The sequence below is a fragment of the Pteropus vampyrus genome, unplaced genomic scaffold (assembly GCF_000151845.1).
Source record: "Pteropus vampyrus isolate Shadow unplaced genomic scaffold, Pvam_2.0 Scaffold55, whole genome shotgun sequence".
NCBI lineage: Eukaryota > Metazoa > Chordata > Mammalia > Chiroptera > Pteropodidae > Pteropus > Pteropus vampyrus.
Window position 1 is genome coordinate 4,643,713 of NW_011888836.1, and position 17,617 is coordinate 4,661,329.

The 17,617-nt window shown below is 37.2% G+C and overlaps 1 protein-coding gene and 1 long non-coding RNA gene across 2 annotated transcripts in view; one reads left to right on the forward strand and one right to left on the reverse strand.

The window, feature by feature from the left end:
* Nucleotides 1-3,703: 3,703 nt before the first annotated feature.
* LOC111739855 lies at nucleotides 3,704-7,146 on the forward strand. The gene is made up of 2 exons (XR_002780390.1): nucleotides 3,704-4,415; nucleotides 5,610-7,146. It is a non-coding gene; the product is annotated as an uncharacterized LOC111739855 (long non-coding RNA).
* Nucleotides 7,147-9,474: 2,328 nt separating this feature from the next.
* Nucleotides 9,475-17,617, reverse strand: part of RIOK3 (RIO kinase 3) — a 20,710-nt gene continuing 12,567 nt past the window's right edge. Inside the window, exons 8-13 of the mRNA XM_011360445.1 lie at nucleotides 16,091-16,288; nucleotides 14,728-14,887; nucleotides 13,288-13,368; nucleotides 13,110-13,199; nucleotides 12,114-12,221; nucleotides 9,475-11,149 (exon numbers count right to left, since the gene is read on the reverse strand). Coding sequence (XP_011358747.1) covers nucleotides 11,042-11,149; nucleotides 12,114-12,221; nucleotides 13,110-13,199; nucleotides 13,288-13,368; nucleotides 14,728-14,887; nucleotides 16,091-16,288 — 745 coding nt within the window. The 3' untranslated portion in view covers nucleotides 9,475-11,041. The remainder of the gene's footprint in view (nucleotides 11,150-12,113; nucleotides 12,222-13,109; nucleotides 13,200-13,287; nucleotides 13,369-14,727; nucleotides 14,888-16,090; nucleotides 16,289-17,617) is intronic.

Genomic DNA, 17,617 nt, shown 5'->3' on the forward strand with positions numbered 1-17,617 from the left:
ACTGACTGTCAGATTCATGAGGGGAGGGGCCACGTCACTTTATCACTGTTTGTCCCTCGGCCCTTACATCATTGCCTACTTCTCATCTCCACTTAGATGTCTCAGAGCAGCCTGGAAATCAATATCTCTAAAATAACATCCCTGATCTCCCACACCAGGGTCCTCTCCAAGGGTCCCTCATCCCAATAAATGGCATCTCCTGTTGCATAAATCAAGAAGCTAGAGTCATCCTTGACGTGTCCCTTTCTGTTACTATCCCCGTGCCCAAACATGGATTGACCATCAACTGAAAATAGGAAAAGTCTGGAGATTGAGAGGCTCCCAAGAGAACCAAAGCTTCTCCACAGAAGAGCCTATTCTGAACATGACCCACCGGAGTATCTGCCAGAGCAGAGGAGGCAGTAATGCAGTGTGTTTGGGGGTGGGGGGCGGGCACGCACGGATGTGCATGCATTCAAGACAGCATTAAAGACACTTTGATTATTTGCTCCATGCCCATATAGGATTCCCTATTCTTCTCAGATTTAAAAGATTATCTTTCCCTTGATAAACATCAAGACTCTAAAATTAGTCCTTAAAAATGGATCAATAGTCATTTCTAGAATGTTACTGGGTCTCAAATTTGTAAGTGCCTAATACCAGTTTGGAAATCACCATAAATGACAGACCAAAATTAGAATTAGGTGAGAATGTTCTTTATATTGTATGCTACCTGGCCTGATAATTCTGTTATCAGAAGGTTCTTTCTGTGGATTTCTTTTGTTACTTTGTTACAGAATGGTAGACGCCTCTTTCCTCGTTTCAGTTATTTATGTAACAGGTGATGTTTCTGCTGCTTCTTTAAACACTAAATTGAAGAAAGGATGCAAAGCTATACCTCTGTTTTGGTTTCTTTTCCTTGCTGCCACGCCTTTTCTCTGATCTCTTGATTTGATTTTCAGAAAAATAGAAGTTCATGATACAAATCAAAGTAATCCAAATGTTTAATATTTAAAATTCATTTTTATTGGAAATGAAAAGTGGCATTTTTCAAGTGATTCATTAAACAGTCTCAAAACTGTCTTTTAACTATGTTTAGTTGTTTTGAAAGCGAATTTAAGTAAAACCTTTCTAAAAGCCTATTTACACTGAAACCCATGGAAGGAACACTAGACATCTCTCCTACCCCTACCAGTGACTCTGCCGAAGAAAATGCTCATGGGAGTGTTTGAGCTCGAAGACATTTCTAGAGACTGTATAGTTCAACTGCTCCACACACCAGCTGGTTGTCAGAATCAAAGAGTTTACTAAAAGGAATGCATACATGGGGATTACAGTAATTCCAATAGTATGGAAACATATCAAATGAAAAAAAAAAATCTCTCTTCTCCCTCCTCCCCAACAATCCTCAAGGCCACAACCCAGAGGAAGCCACTGTTGCCAATGTCTCTTTTTAGCTCTGATGATCACAACATAACTCTCATGTACTTGTTTTATTTCATCAGCTCCAAGTAGTGTATGTTATTCCCTGCTATGAAAAATAAAATGAGGATTTTAGTACATTGATCTGCTCCTCACCTCCTTTATCTCCATACTTTTCAATTTTTGTTAATTGTATTATTTTTAGTTTTTCTAGTATTTACTTGCATAACTTCATGTAACATACCTAGACTTCCATTTTTGATCCATCAGGGTTAGAAAGTTTCTAATGACACTCTGCTGTGTGAGATTAGGAGACGAAGGTGCCTATACCAACCCCCTTCTCTCCTTCCTCTTTCCTACTCCCAGTCTTTTACATTGTCAAGGTTAAGGGTATTTATGTTCTATAAATACAAGTTCAGTGCCTTGCCTATGGACCATTTCTAAAATTTGAAAAATAATAAGCGTTAAAAAAATGATTATTTTAAATATTATGAATATTTACTATAGAACTGTAGAATGACTGGGTCTATAGAAAAGTATATGTAATCTGTGCTCACTAAATTTGACCACTTAAAAGAGAATCTCCCAAATAACAAAGTCAAAAATCTCCACTGTTTGCTCAAAAATTACGGCGCATTTTTGTTTGCTTCAGCTACAACTAAATTCGCACAGTTTTTGTTTGTTTTTCTGGAGTTTTAAATTGCTTTTCTTTTTTGTTGTTGCTGTTGACAGAAGAGACTATGCTTTTATCCTATCTTTTAGGTTTTCTAGGTTCTTGTTAATTATACAGTTTGCGTAATGGACTCCACGTTGTTTTTGCAGACATTCTACAGAGAGCCCTTGCATTTCTTATTCTGTTCTGATTGTCCAGTTAGAATTGCATCTGGCTGCAAGTAACAGAAAACCCAAGTTACTGTAGCTTAACAAATAGGGCTTTAATTTTTCTCAGGGAGCAAGAAGTCTGGAAGTAAGCCATCCATGGCTAGCCCCTGGAGCTCCATGCTGCCTCAGAGATCTATACACCTTTTTCCTCTCCACTTAGCAATCTATCCTCAATTGCGTCACTTTCATCCTCATGCTTATCGCCTGATAACTGCATGACAGATGCTTAGACTAACATGGGGTCCACAATTCTTAGGCAGGAAAGAGGGGAAAGGTGAAGGGCAAAAGGCCTTGCTGGCTGACCTTGAGTCTCTTTTAAGAGTTTTCCCAGAAGCTCCTACCCAGTGATCTCTGCTCCGCTTACATCTTATTGGTCAAAATTATGTCTAATAGCCACCCTAGGTGCAAGGGAATCTGGGAGATGTAGTTTGAGTTTGGGTACATTATGCCCTGTTGAAAACTGGAGTTTTTAATAAGGAAGAAGGTAGAAATGAATATTGGATTAGCAACTAGCAATAGGCTGTTTATTGCATTTTGGGGGTAGTTGTGCTGTTTCTTAAAATTCATATTCCCAGGTCCTATTCCTGCCCCCCTAGCTTGGGAATCTGCATTTTTAGTAAACTCTTCAAGTGATCATTTCCAGACTGTCACCTGTTCACAGACAAAAGTGCAAGGACTACTACTGAGTAGTTGTTAAAGTCAAATCTGAATATGAACTCTTTTATCCCCTGATGGATTACTTAATCAACATATTTCTAAAGTTCGTACTTTGCATCAGCATTTTCTTATGTTTTTTTTTGAGAACATGGATATATAGAAAGTATCCATTACCCTGGCCCTAAAAAGTGTATTCTAAGACAGCATACATCACACACAAAAATCTAAGGAATATAATATTGCAACAGAGCTAAGAAGGTAAGAAGGTGCTACAGGGGTTTATTGGCTTGCCTCTGCTTTGAAGACCAATGTAGTCAAACACAGGGGCTACTTGGAGGATGCAGAGGCTGACGATGGTCAGGATTTGGACAGGTGAAGAAGAAGGCAGTTTATTTCAGTGAAGACCATGTGATAATAGGTACACGATAAACATCAGGGAAAGTAAACAAGAAAAAAGTAGACATACTATATGAAGTATTTGAGAGTAATATGATGCAACTTAAAACTAATGGAAAAATACTACTAAGTTATTGCTATTTCATTATTTTATTGTTACTTAAAAGTTTCACATAAAACAATATCTGATATCATCAGAGCTAATATTTAAGTTGAAATGCTTTTATGTTAAAACTGATATGAACATTTAATAGTATTTTTAAAATAAAATACTGGGAACAAGATGTACCCTAGAATTAAAGTGGTTTTAAATTGTGTTTAGGTGAAATAATGCCTGTGTTTATTGTTTTATTAATACGACATTATATAATAGATAGGCCTAGCAGTTATCTCAATTGTAGTAGTATTTATATGAGATCAAAATAGAGAAAACTCCGCAAATCCTGGGGTAGGGTACAGGGAGCCCTTCTTGACTATTTTCTGCATGTCATGGATGAAAGATCTACCACATGGCCGGACTGTTATCACAATGTGTGAGCTGCTTATAGAATGTCACACAGCTGAATCACGTGTGCTCGCAGGAGGAAGAGGATGATGAGTTTGTAAATTGGCCGTGGAAAAGCTACAATCCTAGAGAACAGGGAAACACAGAGAAGGGCATCTGACATGTGCCTCCACTTTGTGCAACATGGATTTGCTGCTTTGAAAGTGATGGCTGAGTGGCTGAGGCACTGGGTAGAAAGGGAAAGATAAGGTACTGAAAAGCTGAGCAAAATATATTTTTAGATACAATCAGAGCTGCAGTGGTGGAGGAGCAGTACTGATATAGGGAAGAGGCGTGAACAGCACACAAATTGATAAGTTGTATTCAAAGCCTGTAATGTTGCCAGACCAAGGGAACAAAGGAAGATTCCTGCTGGGATTACTAACAAACTATTTACCCATACCACAAAGGAAAACAGAGTCTTTAAGTCATCCTACACAAAATAAACCCAACTATTCTTTCCCTGCAGAACAAAGGCTGAGACTGCATATTCGCCCCTTTCATGCTGCATGTTCATACCATCAAAAGAAAACAGGTAAACAGTCTTTAAACTGTAATTCATAGAAACTAAGAATGACATATAAACTGAATTCCCAGAACACTCAAGGCCCCTCTTGTCCCTCTCACTCTGTCCCTCTCAGTTTCTCAGTCCCTCTTCATCTCTCTCATTCTCTATCTTTAAGAGGAGGCCACGTCTTGGAGGCTCTGTTGCGCAATGGCTAGCGCATTGAACTTCTAAGAGGAGACCACGTCTCTGTCTATAGAGAGGTGTGTTCCTTCGCTAATAAGCTTTCCTTTTGTCTCTAATTCTGGCCTGTGCTTGAATTCTTTCCTGCGTGCTGTCAAGAACCCTCCCTCTCTCGGTGCAGGACTTGAGTCCCCACTCAAGAGGATTCGCCCTCTCTTGCATCAGTACCAGCAACTTCCAGGTTTACAGTGGGGCCCAGAAGGACACTCCAACCTAGGAGCAGGCAGGAGAAAAGCTGAAGTACAGCCTTGAGTCAACTCAGTGCTTGATGGGACTAGGATCACCTGACCTGCCCTGACTGCCCTTGGGGCTAGTGAATCAGCAGTAAATTCATAATTGATTTCCTCTTGTTTTCCTATGGGTCTGTGTTTACCAGAGCCATCAAAAGCTCAGGGGAACTCCTGGTGTTTAAAAGATGCTTCTGGCAGTTTCTAAAACTTAAACAAAACCAGGCTTTTCTGTTTTTCTGGGCTTGTTTGTTTTTTAATTCTTTTTCAGACTATATGACTGATGTCTGGAAGGATACGTACTGACATTTTTATAGTGGTTCTCACAGCTTGGCAGGTTTTCACATGACTTTCATCTTTGAACTTTCTAAATTCTTTTTGGTTTAAAAATGAGCATGAGTAATTTTTATAAAAAGAACTGTTTTTAAAAGTACGTATACCTGCATTAACTGGGAAATCTTGACTATCACAATTTTGCAGCCTACTTTTCATTTAATAAATATTTTATTGTGAATGCATGGGTCCCTGACATATTTGTATTTGCATGTATACATGTCAAAAATTGTCATGTAAATGGTGGTTATCTTGTACTGTGAATGATTTGTTTTTCTACTTTGGTATTATTTGAATTAAAAAAATATACGTGTATTATCTCCATAAGCAGGAAAAAAAATTTAAGGATAGGGTAATAGATATAGAAAGGTCCATAAATATTAAGTAATCCAACCAATCATATCATTCCCCTCTCTAATAGACCCACCAGGAGGTGTCCAGCCCATGTATCACCACTCAGATAACAAGGAGCTGCCGTCCTGTCAAAGAATCTGCTCTCTCTTAGCACAGCCCAGATTCTATGTAATTTCCAACCCAATACTCCCAGTTTTAACCTTTGAACTACCATTCACAGTCAAAATATTTTCGAGCTTCTACTCGTGCGTGCCACACCTTGTAGTGTGTGGGATATAGCAATCAATAAAACAAGCAAAAATTCCTGCTCTCGCAAAGCTTAATATTTAGTAAATAGAAAAAGAAATGAGTAATATTATATCAGATAAGAATAAGTTACACAGAAAAAAATAAATCAGGGGACAGAGTGATACTTGTAAAATTTCGAATGCTGTGTTAGCCAGCTTCCAAGATGGCCCTCTGTGATTTTCACCTCCAGATGTACATGTCCTCATGTGGTTCCCTCCCAGGTTGAACAGGGCTGCCCTGTGTACCAGAAGGATACTACACAAATGACAGGCCATGTCTTCTGAGGGTAGGTTATAAAAAATATTGTGGCATCTGCCTTGCTTTTTCTTGGATCGGTTGCTTTGAGGAAAGCCAGCTGCCATGCTTCAAGGACCCTCAAGTTGCCTGTTGGAAGGCTGCTGCCTCCAAAGAACTGAGGGTCCCTCACAGAGTTGCAGTTATGATGTTGGCCAGGGCTACCGTTATCTAAAGTGTGACTGAAGACAAAGAGGATCTGCTTCTAACTTCACTCATGTGGTTATTAGCAGGAGGCCTCAATTCCTTATGTGGGCCTCTCCATAGATGCTGGAGAGTCCTTCAGACATGGCAGCTGGCTTCTCCCAAAGCAAGGCATCCAAGAGACAGCAAGGTAGAGCTACAATGTCTTTTATTATAACCTCAGAAGTCACACACCACCACTTTTGCTATATTCTTATTTGTTAGGATCACTAAGTACAATCTTTTAAGGGGAGAGGAATTAGCTTTTGCCTTCTGAAAGGAGAGGTGTCAAAGAGTTTGTGAACATATTTTAAAATCACAACACTCAAGGTTGATTTTGTAACATTACGCACTGGTCATTTGGAAAATATTTGTTCAGAGTTTCAAGGGTCTTTTAAATGTTGATAATTTCATTATACATTTTCAAAAAATCCTGTTACTGTAATGGCTCTCACTAGGTATCACTACACACCTATTCGAATGGCCAAAATAAAGAAATAGCGATTATACAAAATGCTGGTAAGGATGGGGAAAACTCATACATTACAGGTGGGAGTGTAAAACGGTACAGCCACTCCATAAAATAGTTTAAGATTCTTACAAAAATACATGTGCATTTATCGTGCAACCCAGCAATCACACTCTTATGTTCATGCAAAAACCTCTGTATAAATGTTCATAGCAGCTTTATTCACAACAGTCCAAAACTAGACACAAGTGTCTTTCAGTGGTGAATGGTTGAACAAACTCTGGTACGTTTTACAAATCTGGTACCTGGATCTTTTATATTGTCAATCAAGTCATTGCTAAAAACTGAATAAACTGGGGTTGATGTGAAAGTTCTTAGTCTCTTGAATCTAGTTTAACAATAATTGGCTAGTAGGATTGCTCAGCAGCTAATGTTATCCAAAGTTACCACCACGTTGACTGTATTCTTCCAGCTTATTGGGGTGGTGGTGGGTGGATTTGGGGGTGGTTGGGGAAACAGCATTAAGTCCAAAAATCCTACTTGTTGTATTTCCTTACTTTAATAACACTGCTTAATAGTGTAGAAATTCATGCAAGCTCAAGTGGTAATATAACTTTCATAATTCTATTTGCACAACATACTACCACATGCCTTCTTCCCCCTTTTAAAAGTGGTATTGGAGTGGCTCCCTGTGGATTTCTAATAGCTTCCCCATTTTCCATCATTCCTCATCGATCATGGGCAATGTTCCTACAATCTCATCTGAATATTTCCCAAAAATCTTGGATATTTTTCATCCAAGCAAAATTTTAAGTCAGTTAGTACAATGCCCACCCCAACACCCACCCAGAAAGAAAACATTTATTTTTTAAAAAAACTTTGTTATTTACCTTGGGCTTTGTATTAGTCTGCTCGAGCTACCATAACAACATACCACAGACTAAGGGGCTTAAAACAACAGAAGTTAATTTCTCATAGTTCTGGAGGCTAGAAGTCCAAGATCAAAGTGCCAGCAGGGTTGGTATCTGGTGAGGCTTCCCTCATTGGGGTGCAGATGATGCCTTCTGTGTCCTCACATGGCCTTTCCTCTGTTTTCATGGAGATAGCTCTTTCTCTTCCTATAAGGACACCAGTCCTATTGAATTTTGTAACATTACATACTCGTCATTTGGAAAATATTTGTTCAGATCTCATGACCTCACTTAACCTTTATTACTTCCTTAAAGGCCCTGTTTCTAATACAGTCATCACATTAAGCGTTAAGGCTGCAACATATGAATTTGTGGGGGAACACATTTGAGGAAATAGGCTTCAATTCCTCTGCCCAATGTTTGGTTTTTTTCCATTTTCCAAATATGCTACTTGAAATAGATGAAATAGGAGATAAGTAGTTGCTTTTACTTAATAACAATATACTAATACTTTAAGCAATGAACTCCTTCCTTGAAATTTCAGAACTTTTCGACATTTTCTACATTTTTCATAAACCTTGGCTTATTTGGCACTTTACCCAGATATTGTTCCAATGGTTTCGTGTCAAGTATTGTGATTATGTGTTCCTTCTGTCCCAGAAGGCATTAGAGAGATTAAAAAAGAAAAAAATATTTAGAGCTATGGGTTAATAGCTCTCATTCTACGAATACCCGACCTGCCCTCTCCATCTGCTGCTTTATCTTTCTATTTGATCTTAACTCCTCAAAAAGCTCTTTGGGAAAAAGCTGGAAAGCCTAGGCCAGCAAAAGTAATGCTTTCTCAAATGTAACCTTGTAATATTTCCCCCCCCCTCTTTCATTCCCTTGCCCCCATGTTGCCATTTCCCCTTAAGAACTGGATCTCTGAAGGTGGGGCATCTCCTCCCACACACTCATGGGGCGTGCACCCAGGGCGCCTGGTGCCCCCCAAGGCCTGGTTTGTGGCTCCACCCAAGACCTTCTGATGTAAAGCAGACATGCTAACCACCACACTATGAAACCACCCCTGTAATATTTTTTAATTGAGAAACAAATAGGAAATCAAAAAATAAAAACAAGATGCTTTCAAATGAATAAATTGTCTCCAAGGATAAAATAAACTTTGAAAACTTAAATCATTCTTTAATTTTTATGGAATCCCTTTAACGCTCAAATAGAAAAATATATATCTTTAAAAATATAAGAGGTTTGAAAATACAATCAGATGAGCTTTTCCCACCCAATTTCTAAAGTGCTGCTAAACTGCTCAGAATTTCAAAAGATGCAGACAATCTCTTGTGACGGCCAGAGCCTACAAGCAGAAAATGTATTGTTTCTGACAAATCTCAGGGTTTTATAAAGAGGAAACTGACAACGAATTATCTTGTTGAGATAAAAATTCCGTATATAGTCACCTTCTTTTGATAACTTATTATCCACTTTCACTAAAGTGAGGTAAAATATCCTTATTTCTATATTTTGTTTTTCTTTCAACTTGTATTTGATTATTTAGAAAACCATTTTCTACTTTCTTTTTCTACTATGTGAAAATATACTCTCTGATCTATAGAAAAGAAAAAAACTATTTGTAATTAAAAGTAGGTCATTTAAAAGTAAAGTCTAAATAGGAGAAATTAAGGGGGGGAAATCGCTTAAAATAGTACTGCTTAATTTTATGCGGAAGGGGTAACTTAGTGCTAGGACATTAGTTAATATAAGGAACAGGAAGGAATCACACAAAGAACCAATTCTAAAATGACCTCTTCATTTTTAATTTCTTAAAAAGCATGTTCACAGCACACTCCAAGAATGCCATGCAGCAATGGTTTGCTGCTCTTAGTCAGAGTATGTCAGAAAACAAGACAAAGAAACTTTTAAATGGTTAATGGTTTTAAAAAATTAGTTACCTGAAATTTCTGTAAATTCAATAATCACCAGTCATTTAAATCTTTGTTTCGGAGTGGTAAACATTTCAGAAATGTAATAAGTATCTACTCCAAATCACATTTCTCTGAAATGCAGTTAAAAGCTATACAACAGAAACAAAAATATTTTTCTAGAAAGAACATATTTGGCATTTTTAAATAATGTTCAAAGAGAAGCTTTCAAGTATACATAATGTTTAGATTTTTACTTTCTATTACCAGATTGGGTGGCCAGTGGTTCCAATCTGAAGTCAGTAATAGGAGGAATGATTACATTGTAGTTAATGAACTTCGATCCTAAGAATGCCAATGTACATTTTTAGTAAAGTACTTGCTTTAAGAAGTGGCATCCAGTCAGTACTAAAAATCATTAAAACTGAGGCCAGATATTTCAAATTAGTTGGTTAATTTTGTGCCCAAGTTGCTTTAAACCTAGTTTTCATCATTTGATTATTTAATATTTCTAGTTAGCTTGCTATATTTCTCTCAAAAATCAATAAGTATATATTTTGAGTGAAATGAAAACTGAACTTTGTTTCACTGACTTCATTAAAATATGTCAAACATGGTTAAATCTTACATTCTGCCCTTCCAGATAATTTACATTTTCATTACAAATGCAGAGCAGCTGCACCATGAGTTACATCCTATCCATTTCACCTAAATGTAGAAATACCAGAAGTTAATTTAAAAAATTTTGGATAGTTAAGAAGTTCTCGCATATATTTCTCTCTCTCAGAAACCTGCGATAACTTTCCTTGGATATGAGTATGGAAAAGATGACTTCAGTTCATATTCGTGATGTACCAAATAAAAAGTATTTTGCTTGTGTCTATTTCCATCAGCTATTCTGAAACCAGATTTCCATTTATAATGCCTACTAAAAGAAGACATTTTCCTTTAGAATCACGGTCACAATCTGGAATAAGGATTGCGAAGAACTAATTTCAGGCCAATAAAATATTCGAAGAATGATGACATACAAACCAGGGAGGTGATGAAGCAGGTATGTTCTGATAAAATGCCTCCCTTGTTAACACATCTGTCCTTTCCTCCTCTATTTGGAAATGTTACCTAAGTTTAAAAAATTCTCATCAAAACATTTTATACCACAAAGCCTATAAAATCAGGTTGATTTCAGCTAGATAACCTGTAGCTGTTAAAGAATTATATTATTTTGTTTATAAGATGAGAGGTAGTGACATTTTATTCTCTCAATACTGAGCTGTCCACACATCTGGCACATGGGTTACAAGGGGGAAAAAAAGCACAGAAGCACCATTGTACACTCCTCATGTTTTGGTATTTCGAGTCACTCATAACTTCATTTGCCATTGGCAGCAGCTGACAATCACTGCTGTGCTAACAATAGAAGCAGTGGGTATTGGTGTTATTCATCATATAGGACTGGCGGACCTCCATCATCTTTCAAAAATGAAGCAGCTTTCCTTCCATTCTTCTGAACATGATCTTCGTTCATTTTCTCCAAAGCTTCTATCTACAAAATCAATACATTGAATCCACTTGTCAAAATTCTACTTCACAGAAATCCTACGTTAGATTGAGCCAGCATTTTTCCTCTTAAAACGAAGTCAATCTTAATGATGCTGGCCTTGAATCAGAATTACAGTATGTAACACCTATTACAGTATGTCACATACATATTATTACAACACGACACATACGTGCATGGTTTTTACTAGATTATATTACCAGGGTTAATATTTAGTATCTTTATCAAGCTCTTAATTGGAATCAAGATACATCTTACTGTGTACTCTATAAAGCTTTCAAGGAACAAGAAAAAGGAAATCCCAGTGTTCATTCAGCAACAGTAACAGCTACTGAGTAACTACTGAGCTAGAGGCTAGATTTATCACCTTTCTGGTACTTCTCTGGCCTTAGAACCAGCACAGCTTGGTGAAATTCAAGTCGTACTGGGGAGTTCTGGAACAGGCTGTAATCGTTCTCTGCTTCGATATATTGCTAAGAATAATTAGATGCTGTTTCATTTTTTAGTTTTTGTTCAATTTTAAGAGACCTTCTCTGGAGGGAGATTTTTTTTTTAATGGTTCTATACATCTTTATTGTAATGACTGGGTATTTCTAAGGATGGCCACTGTTAACTTTCTATGTTCAGTTAAAAGCGGGGACCATGTGTTACAGCTTTTCGCATCACCGAGAGTGTTCCCCAATTAACTGTCTCATTCATAAAACAGAGGAAACACAGTGTACTAGAAATGTGTTATTTGTCCATCTCAACAAGGCTGTAAACTCCTCGAAGAAGTGTTTTGCTATATGTCTATCCTAGGGTTTAAGCCTGGAAAGGACCGAAAATATCTCAAGAATTCTAGATAAATTTTATTTTGAGGTTAAGAGAGGATAAAATTAGCTCTAGGTTTCAGTTACCTACTCTATCCAGTACTCCATTACCAGCAAGGTAAAACAATAGCTAAACTTACCTCAGCTAGGAAATCAGCTTCATTATCTGCTGAGATATTTAAACCTGATACAGCATTGAAGAGTTCTCGTTCACTAAGGGCTTCCTTTACTCCTCCTTTCTGGAAAAACTAGTGAAAAAATATAAGAAAGTAAGAGATATTAGCAAGGTCCCCTTAGAAAATAAGAACAGGAAAAAGTACCGTAAGACACCACTGAATTCCTTCCATAGTTTTTAAACCATAGATGTTCCCACCTCAACTTTAACATGCTCAGGTTCTACTTGTTTTTTGCTCTCTTTACACATCCGTGCTGTATTCTGGATTAAGTTTGTCATGATCGACAGCTGGATTAAGTCTGTACCTTCTACAGCTATAAAAATGAGTAATTTATAAAATTGTTTGACATTGCTTTGAATGTGCAGACTCAAAGCATAAATCAGATGAATTAAAATTTTCAAGCAATACATTATTTCCAATATGAAGTTATTCTGTCATTTAGAAAGATCATTACCATTTGAATCTGTTGCCAACAATTCATTTTGTTTAGAAACAGAAAACATATATGACTCAACTCTGCATTCTAAGTTTTACCTTCCCTAATCTGTTTATTCTGCCTCCCAGAAAGTGATCTGACACTATGCCACTAAGAAGAGTATTCTCCTTTTAGTGGTAATAATACAGTAAGCATGCAGGCTTGCAATATGACATATCAGAGCCTCTCTTTAAGCACTGTGCATGTATTAAATGTCTACTCACTGCTTAAATATTTGGAGCCAGAATAAAAACTTACTCTATTGGAAATTTAATTCAATGGCCCAAATGTGAGGTATAAAATCAAATTCTGACTGAAGAGAAAATCTGACAAATGATCTTTGTCTCTTTATCTTGAAAAGGCAGCCAGTAACTAAGCCCTTCCTTCAATTTCAAAGAATACCTTACTTATCTTAGTAGTGAGAAAAATATCTGAATCTGTTATAACCCCATAAAAATAAAAGCCATATTAGTTTACATGCCTACCTGTGAGACATTCCTACAGTCACGGAACAGGAACTCTAGGCCGTGAGGATGAGTTGGTTCTACAGACTGACTGACATCGATCAACCAGACCTATTTAAATACAGAGCATACAATGGTTTACCTTTCGTAATTTACACCAAGTCATTTAATCTGCATGTTAACAAAATATGCTCCTCACCTTCCCAGCATGCCACAGCATGTTATATTCACTGAGGTCGGCATGCACAAGAGTACATTCATTATATAACTGCTGCATCAACTGTGGGGAGGCAAGGCAGACATTTAGGAACTGAAGTAACAGTTCTAATTTACCTATACAACTAAAAAACAATATTATCCAGAAAAATCAAGACTAGGTTAAAGAACTTTTTCTTTGTACAGTCTAGAACTGGGTTTGTTTGTTTGTTTGCTTTTTAAGGCAGGGTAGGGAAACAGTGAAACAATGGAGGGGATGAGTGTGTGACACTCTACTTCCCTGTCCATGTGACAGCAAAGAGAGTAGGATGCATGCCAAGGGGCAGACTTGGATTCTGCAGACCTGGAGTGAGACAGTAGCCATGTGTTTGCTCACTAACCAGGAGACTTTGGCTTACCCTTAATAACAGGGCAAATGGCCCACTGAGACCTTCATGTGGTATATATAGTTCCTAGGCAAAAAGTATTTTCCTGCCAGACATAAGAGGAAAGCAATATTCTTATAAATTAAGTGACATTATATATTAATTATTGATGGTGACCCCTAGTATTGTAGTAGAAATTGCATTAATGCTTTGTTTCCCAGCCTTAGTAGAATCAAATAAGAAAAGTACATTACTATTTTACCTCTTTCTCAGCCACCCACCACCAAAAAGTAAGCCAGAAAAGTAAACTTGATTTTCCTTTGAATGTTGTCTGTCCTATCAGAGACAGAAAAAGGTTGATTTCCTCCCCAGCTACAGCTTAGAAAATTAAGTCAGATAATACTTCCATAGTCACATCAACTGCTGCATGACATGAAAGCTTCATGCACAAACTGTGCAAAATGTTTCTCCACGAATCAAAACAATAAAGGAACAGTGATAACATTGGAGCATTTTCTTAAGCTAGGAGGGCCTCAGGTTGAATTCAGCTGCTGTCCAGAAGCATAAATAGCTTCCTCAAGATTCTCACATGTGCCTTCTAACTCTAACACCTGTACAGATGTTAGCAGAGAGAAACTGCTCCCTACCATCTTCAGTTTCCAGCTTCACTTTCTTGAGTCCAAATCTGCTTCTCTCAAATTTCCCGACAAGGCAATTCCTTTGCTGTCAGAGTTACAGTCATTCAAGATATACGAACCAATTTTTATCTGCTAAATGTAGTAATGTAAAATTTTATTTACCTGAAGTTTTATGAATAATAGCTTAAGATTTCTATGTATACACTGATGCTAACTTGCTTCTAGGTCTATTTTTCTAAAATGACTCAAGACACATGCATAATGATATAGACAACTCTTCAATATTAACATTCCTTCACAAACTTCAGTTTGTCCTTCTTATAGCATCATAAAATAGTACTATTTTAAGAAAAAATTTTTAAAGTTTACATTAATATTTTTAGAAGTTGGTGTGTGAATACTTTGAAATGTACAACTTACGTGAAGAGTTTGATAGTAAGCTTCTTTCATTTCTTCACTACTGAGCTTTACTTCTTTCAATTTAGGGGCTGGAACTTGATCATGGCCAATAAAAGACATAACCAAAATGTGTTTCTTGAGTAGTACAACTGTTGGACAAGGAATTCCAGCTCTCTGCATTCTATACAGAAAGAAATGATTAAGAATGTTAAGATATGAAAGAGAGAATGTTTTACTTATTCAACAAACATCTAACGAGGGCCTACAATGAGCTGGCACTATGTTCCACCCTGGAGATGTGGAAATGCAAAGACTGTAAGACACAGACTCTGCCCTTACGGAGCCCATGGACTGGTGGAAACGACAGACAGGTGAGAAGATGATTACAGTGTAGTGTGGTACATGCACTGCCAGGGGGCGCGGGCAGCTGCTATGGGAGCATGCAACATCAAAGAAGGCTTATTAGAAGTGGGTGAATGGGAATTAGCCAGATGAAGACAGTGTTGGAAAATGCTGGTCTGAGGCTGGAAGCAGCTCATGGAAATGCGTGGAGGCGGTCCAGAGCACAGCCCATCTGGGAAATGTGCATAGATCAACATAGCTGGATCCTGAGTAAGAAGAAGGGCAATATGGATTGAGGCTATGGTGACAGGTAGGCTCTGCATCACAAAAGGACTTTGAACTTTACACTAAAGACTTTACACAGGGTCTGATGAAGAACAGTAGAGAAGAGATTGAAGGATTGTAAGACCTCTTATGAAATTATTCTACTTAGATATCCTACTAAGAAGAATTTTGCAACTAATACATATGGATAATTACATTTGAAAGCAAACATCTTTAGAAAAAAGCTAAAATTAAGCTTTTAATAGATTAAGATATGTGAGGTTTATTAATGAGAGTTATCATTTGGTTGATAAAACAAATTCCTTGACAAATTCTGCTTAGAGAATTGAGAAGCAAGTCTAATAAATTTAAGAAAAATGTAATTTGACTGTTAAGACTGTGCCCCCACCAAATTAACAAACATCAGATATAATAAACATTTTCTAAAACAAAAAAGGGAAGTCATTATTCATAATAAGCCTAATTGAAAGCTGAAAAGAGAGCATTTAGATATACGATAAAATGTTGTAAGCAGAAAATGACTTCATTTCCCTCCAACTTTACTGAGGGAATAAAAAAGAAAATGGTTTATCCTAAAAATATCAATTCATACTTATAAGCATGGAAATATTTCTTAAGCTCATTAAGCATTAGAATTTCAAGGCCTTCCATAATTTCTATAAATGAATTTAAAAGCATAGAATTTTTTGCCTGGCTAATAGGCCTAGTACAAAAACAAAATTACTCAAGATTATGTTTGGCACATGATTTTCTTTACCTTGTGAGATTATGCATTTCTTTTTCTGCCCACATTCGGATGATCTTACGTGGATTTAGTTTACTGAAGCGATCTTTAAACCTGAAATCATCTTTAATATATTTGTCACGATTCTTAAACTCATTAAGGGTTGTTTTAAATACCTTGATGGCACATTCTGTAGGTATAACTTTACTATCTTCCTTTTCATCCTCCATGCTAAGTGGAAGAAAAAAAATAAGTCAGTATAAGTTGACAGCTCACAAGTAATACAATTTCAAAATAAAGATTCTATGACGCATAAGTAGCTCTACCTTCTGAGAATAACACACCTTTTTTTTAAGCTTTCAAGTTTTGGGTCTTAATAAAACCTTAGGTTTTGTCTTTTTAAATCAAACACACTTTCAAATAAATTCTCAACCAGTTTGCAACAATCCTTAATATAATTCTCACTTATTGACTATGGAATCAAACTCAAGAAACAGTGAAAATATATGCATTTTAAAATAGTGAATAGTCTATCTGGGATGGTTCAGGGGCAAAATCCAATGAATGCAACAAAATAGAACAGCTTTTTAAAATTGTCTCTTTTACTGCTAGTAAATATAAATGTGAGTAAAAGGGTCCCTGCCCTATGAGTATGCAAGGAGGGACAGGAGAGAATAAAAGAGGTACATAAATAGAACAGATCCCTTTGGATTGGAAAGGTCAGTCAAGGCTTCCCGGCACAGGTGGCATCTGAAACAGAACCAGGACAATGGGTAGAATATTACAAGAACAGTCACAGTATTAAAAGAAGCAGAAGTAGGAAACTACAGGACACGTGCGAGGAACAACAAACACTACAGCTAAGACTTGGCTGGAGAGAAGAAATAAAAGAAATTAGAGCTAAAGAGATGGGATGGAGGCAGATATATAAGAAGCACTGACTGCCCGGGTGAGAAGCCTGCAGGCAGGCATTCCCAAAGATAGTAGGAATCACCATGGGCTTGACACACTTGATGAAGTTCAAGTTGATGCCAATGTCAGGATGGAAGGGAGCAGGAGCGGCTAGAGGTGTGGGCCTACTAAGGATGCTAATGCAATAGTCCCACAATAGTGAGTCACTGAAAGGGTTTGAATTGTGGTGCTGGCAGTGTGAATGAAGAGGAGGAGGATGGAAGAAGAGACAATAATATTTACTCTTAAACACCTGAAGGAATGTTAATCTAGAAAAGAAATAAACTATAGTTCCCAGAAAACAGCATCTGACTCAAACTCCCAACTCCCACCACTTCTGTACCATATTTTCCCAGCTGACTCCTCCTCCTTCAGCGACCCTCAGAAGGTTAAGAGGAGTCCAACTGGTTCTAAGTAACCCCTTTCTCTTCCTATGAAGTTTTATTTAGCTCCGCAGCTTTACATATCCTCTGCACATGAATAACCCTTACATTTCTATCCTCAGTCCTTTCTCCAGAACTTCAAGCCCTTTCTTCCAATCCCACTTGACACCACTTAGATGTCTAGCCAACATCTTCAATTTACCATGTCCAAAACAAAATTCTTGAT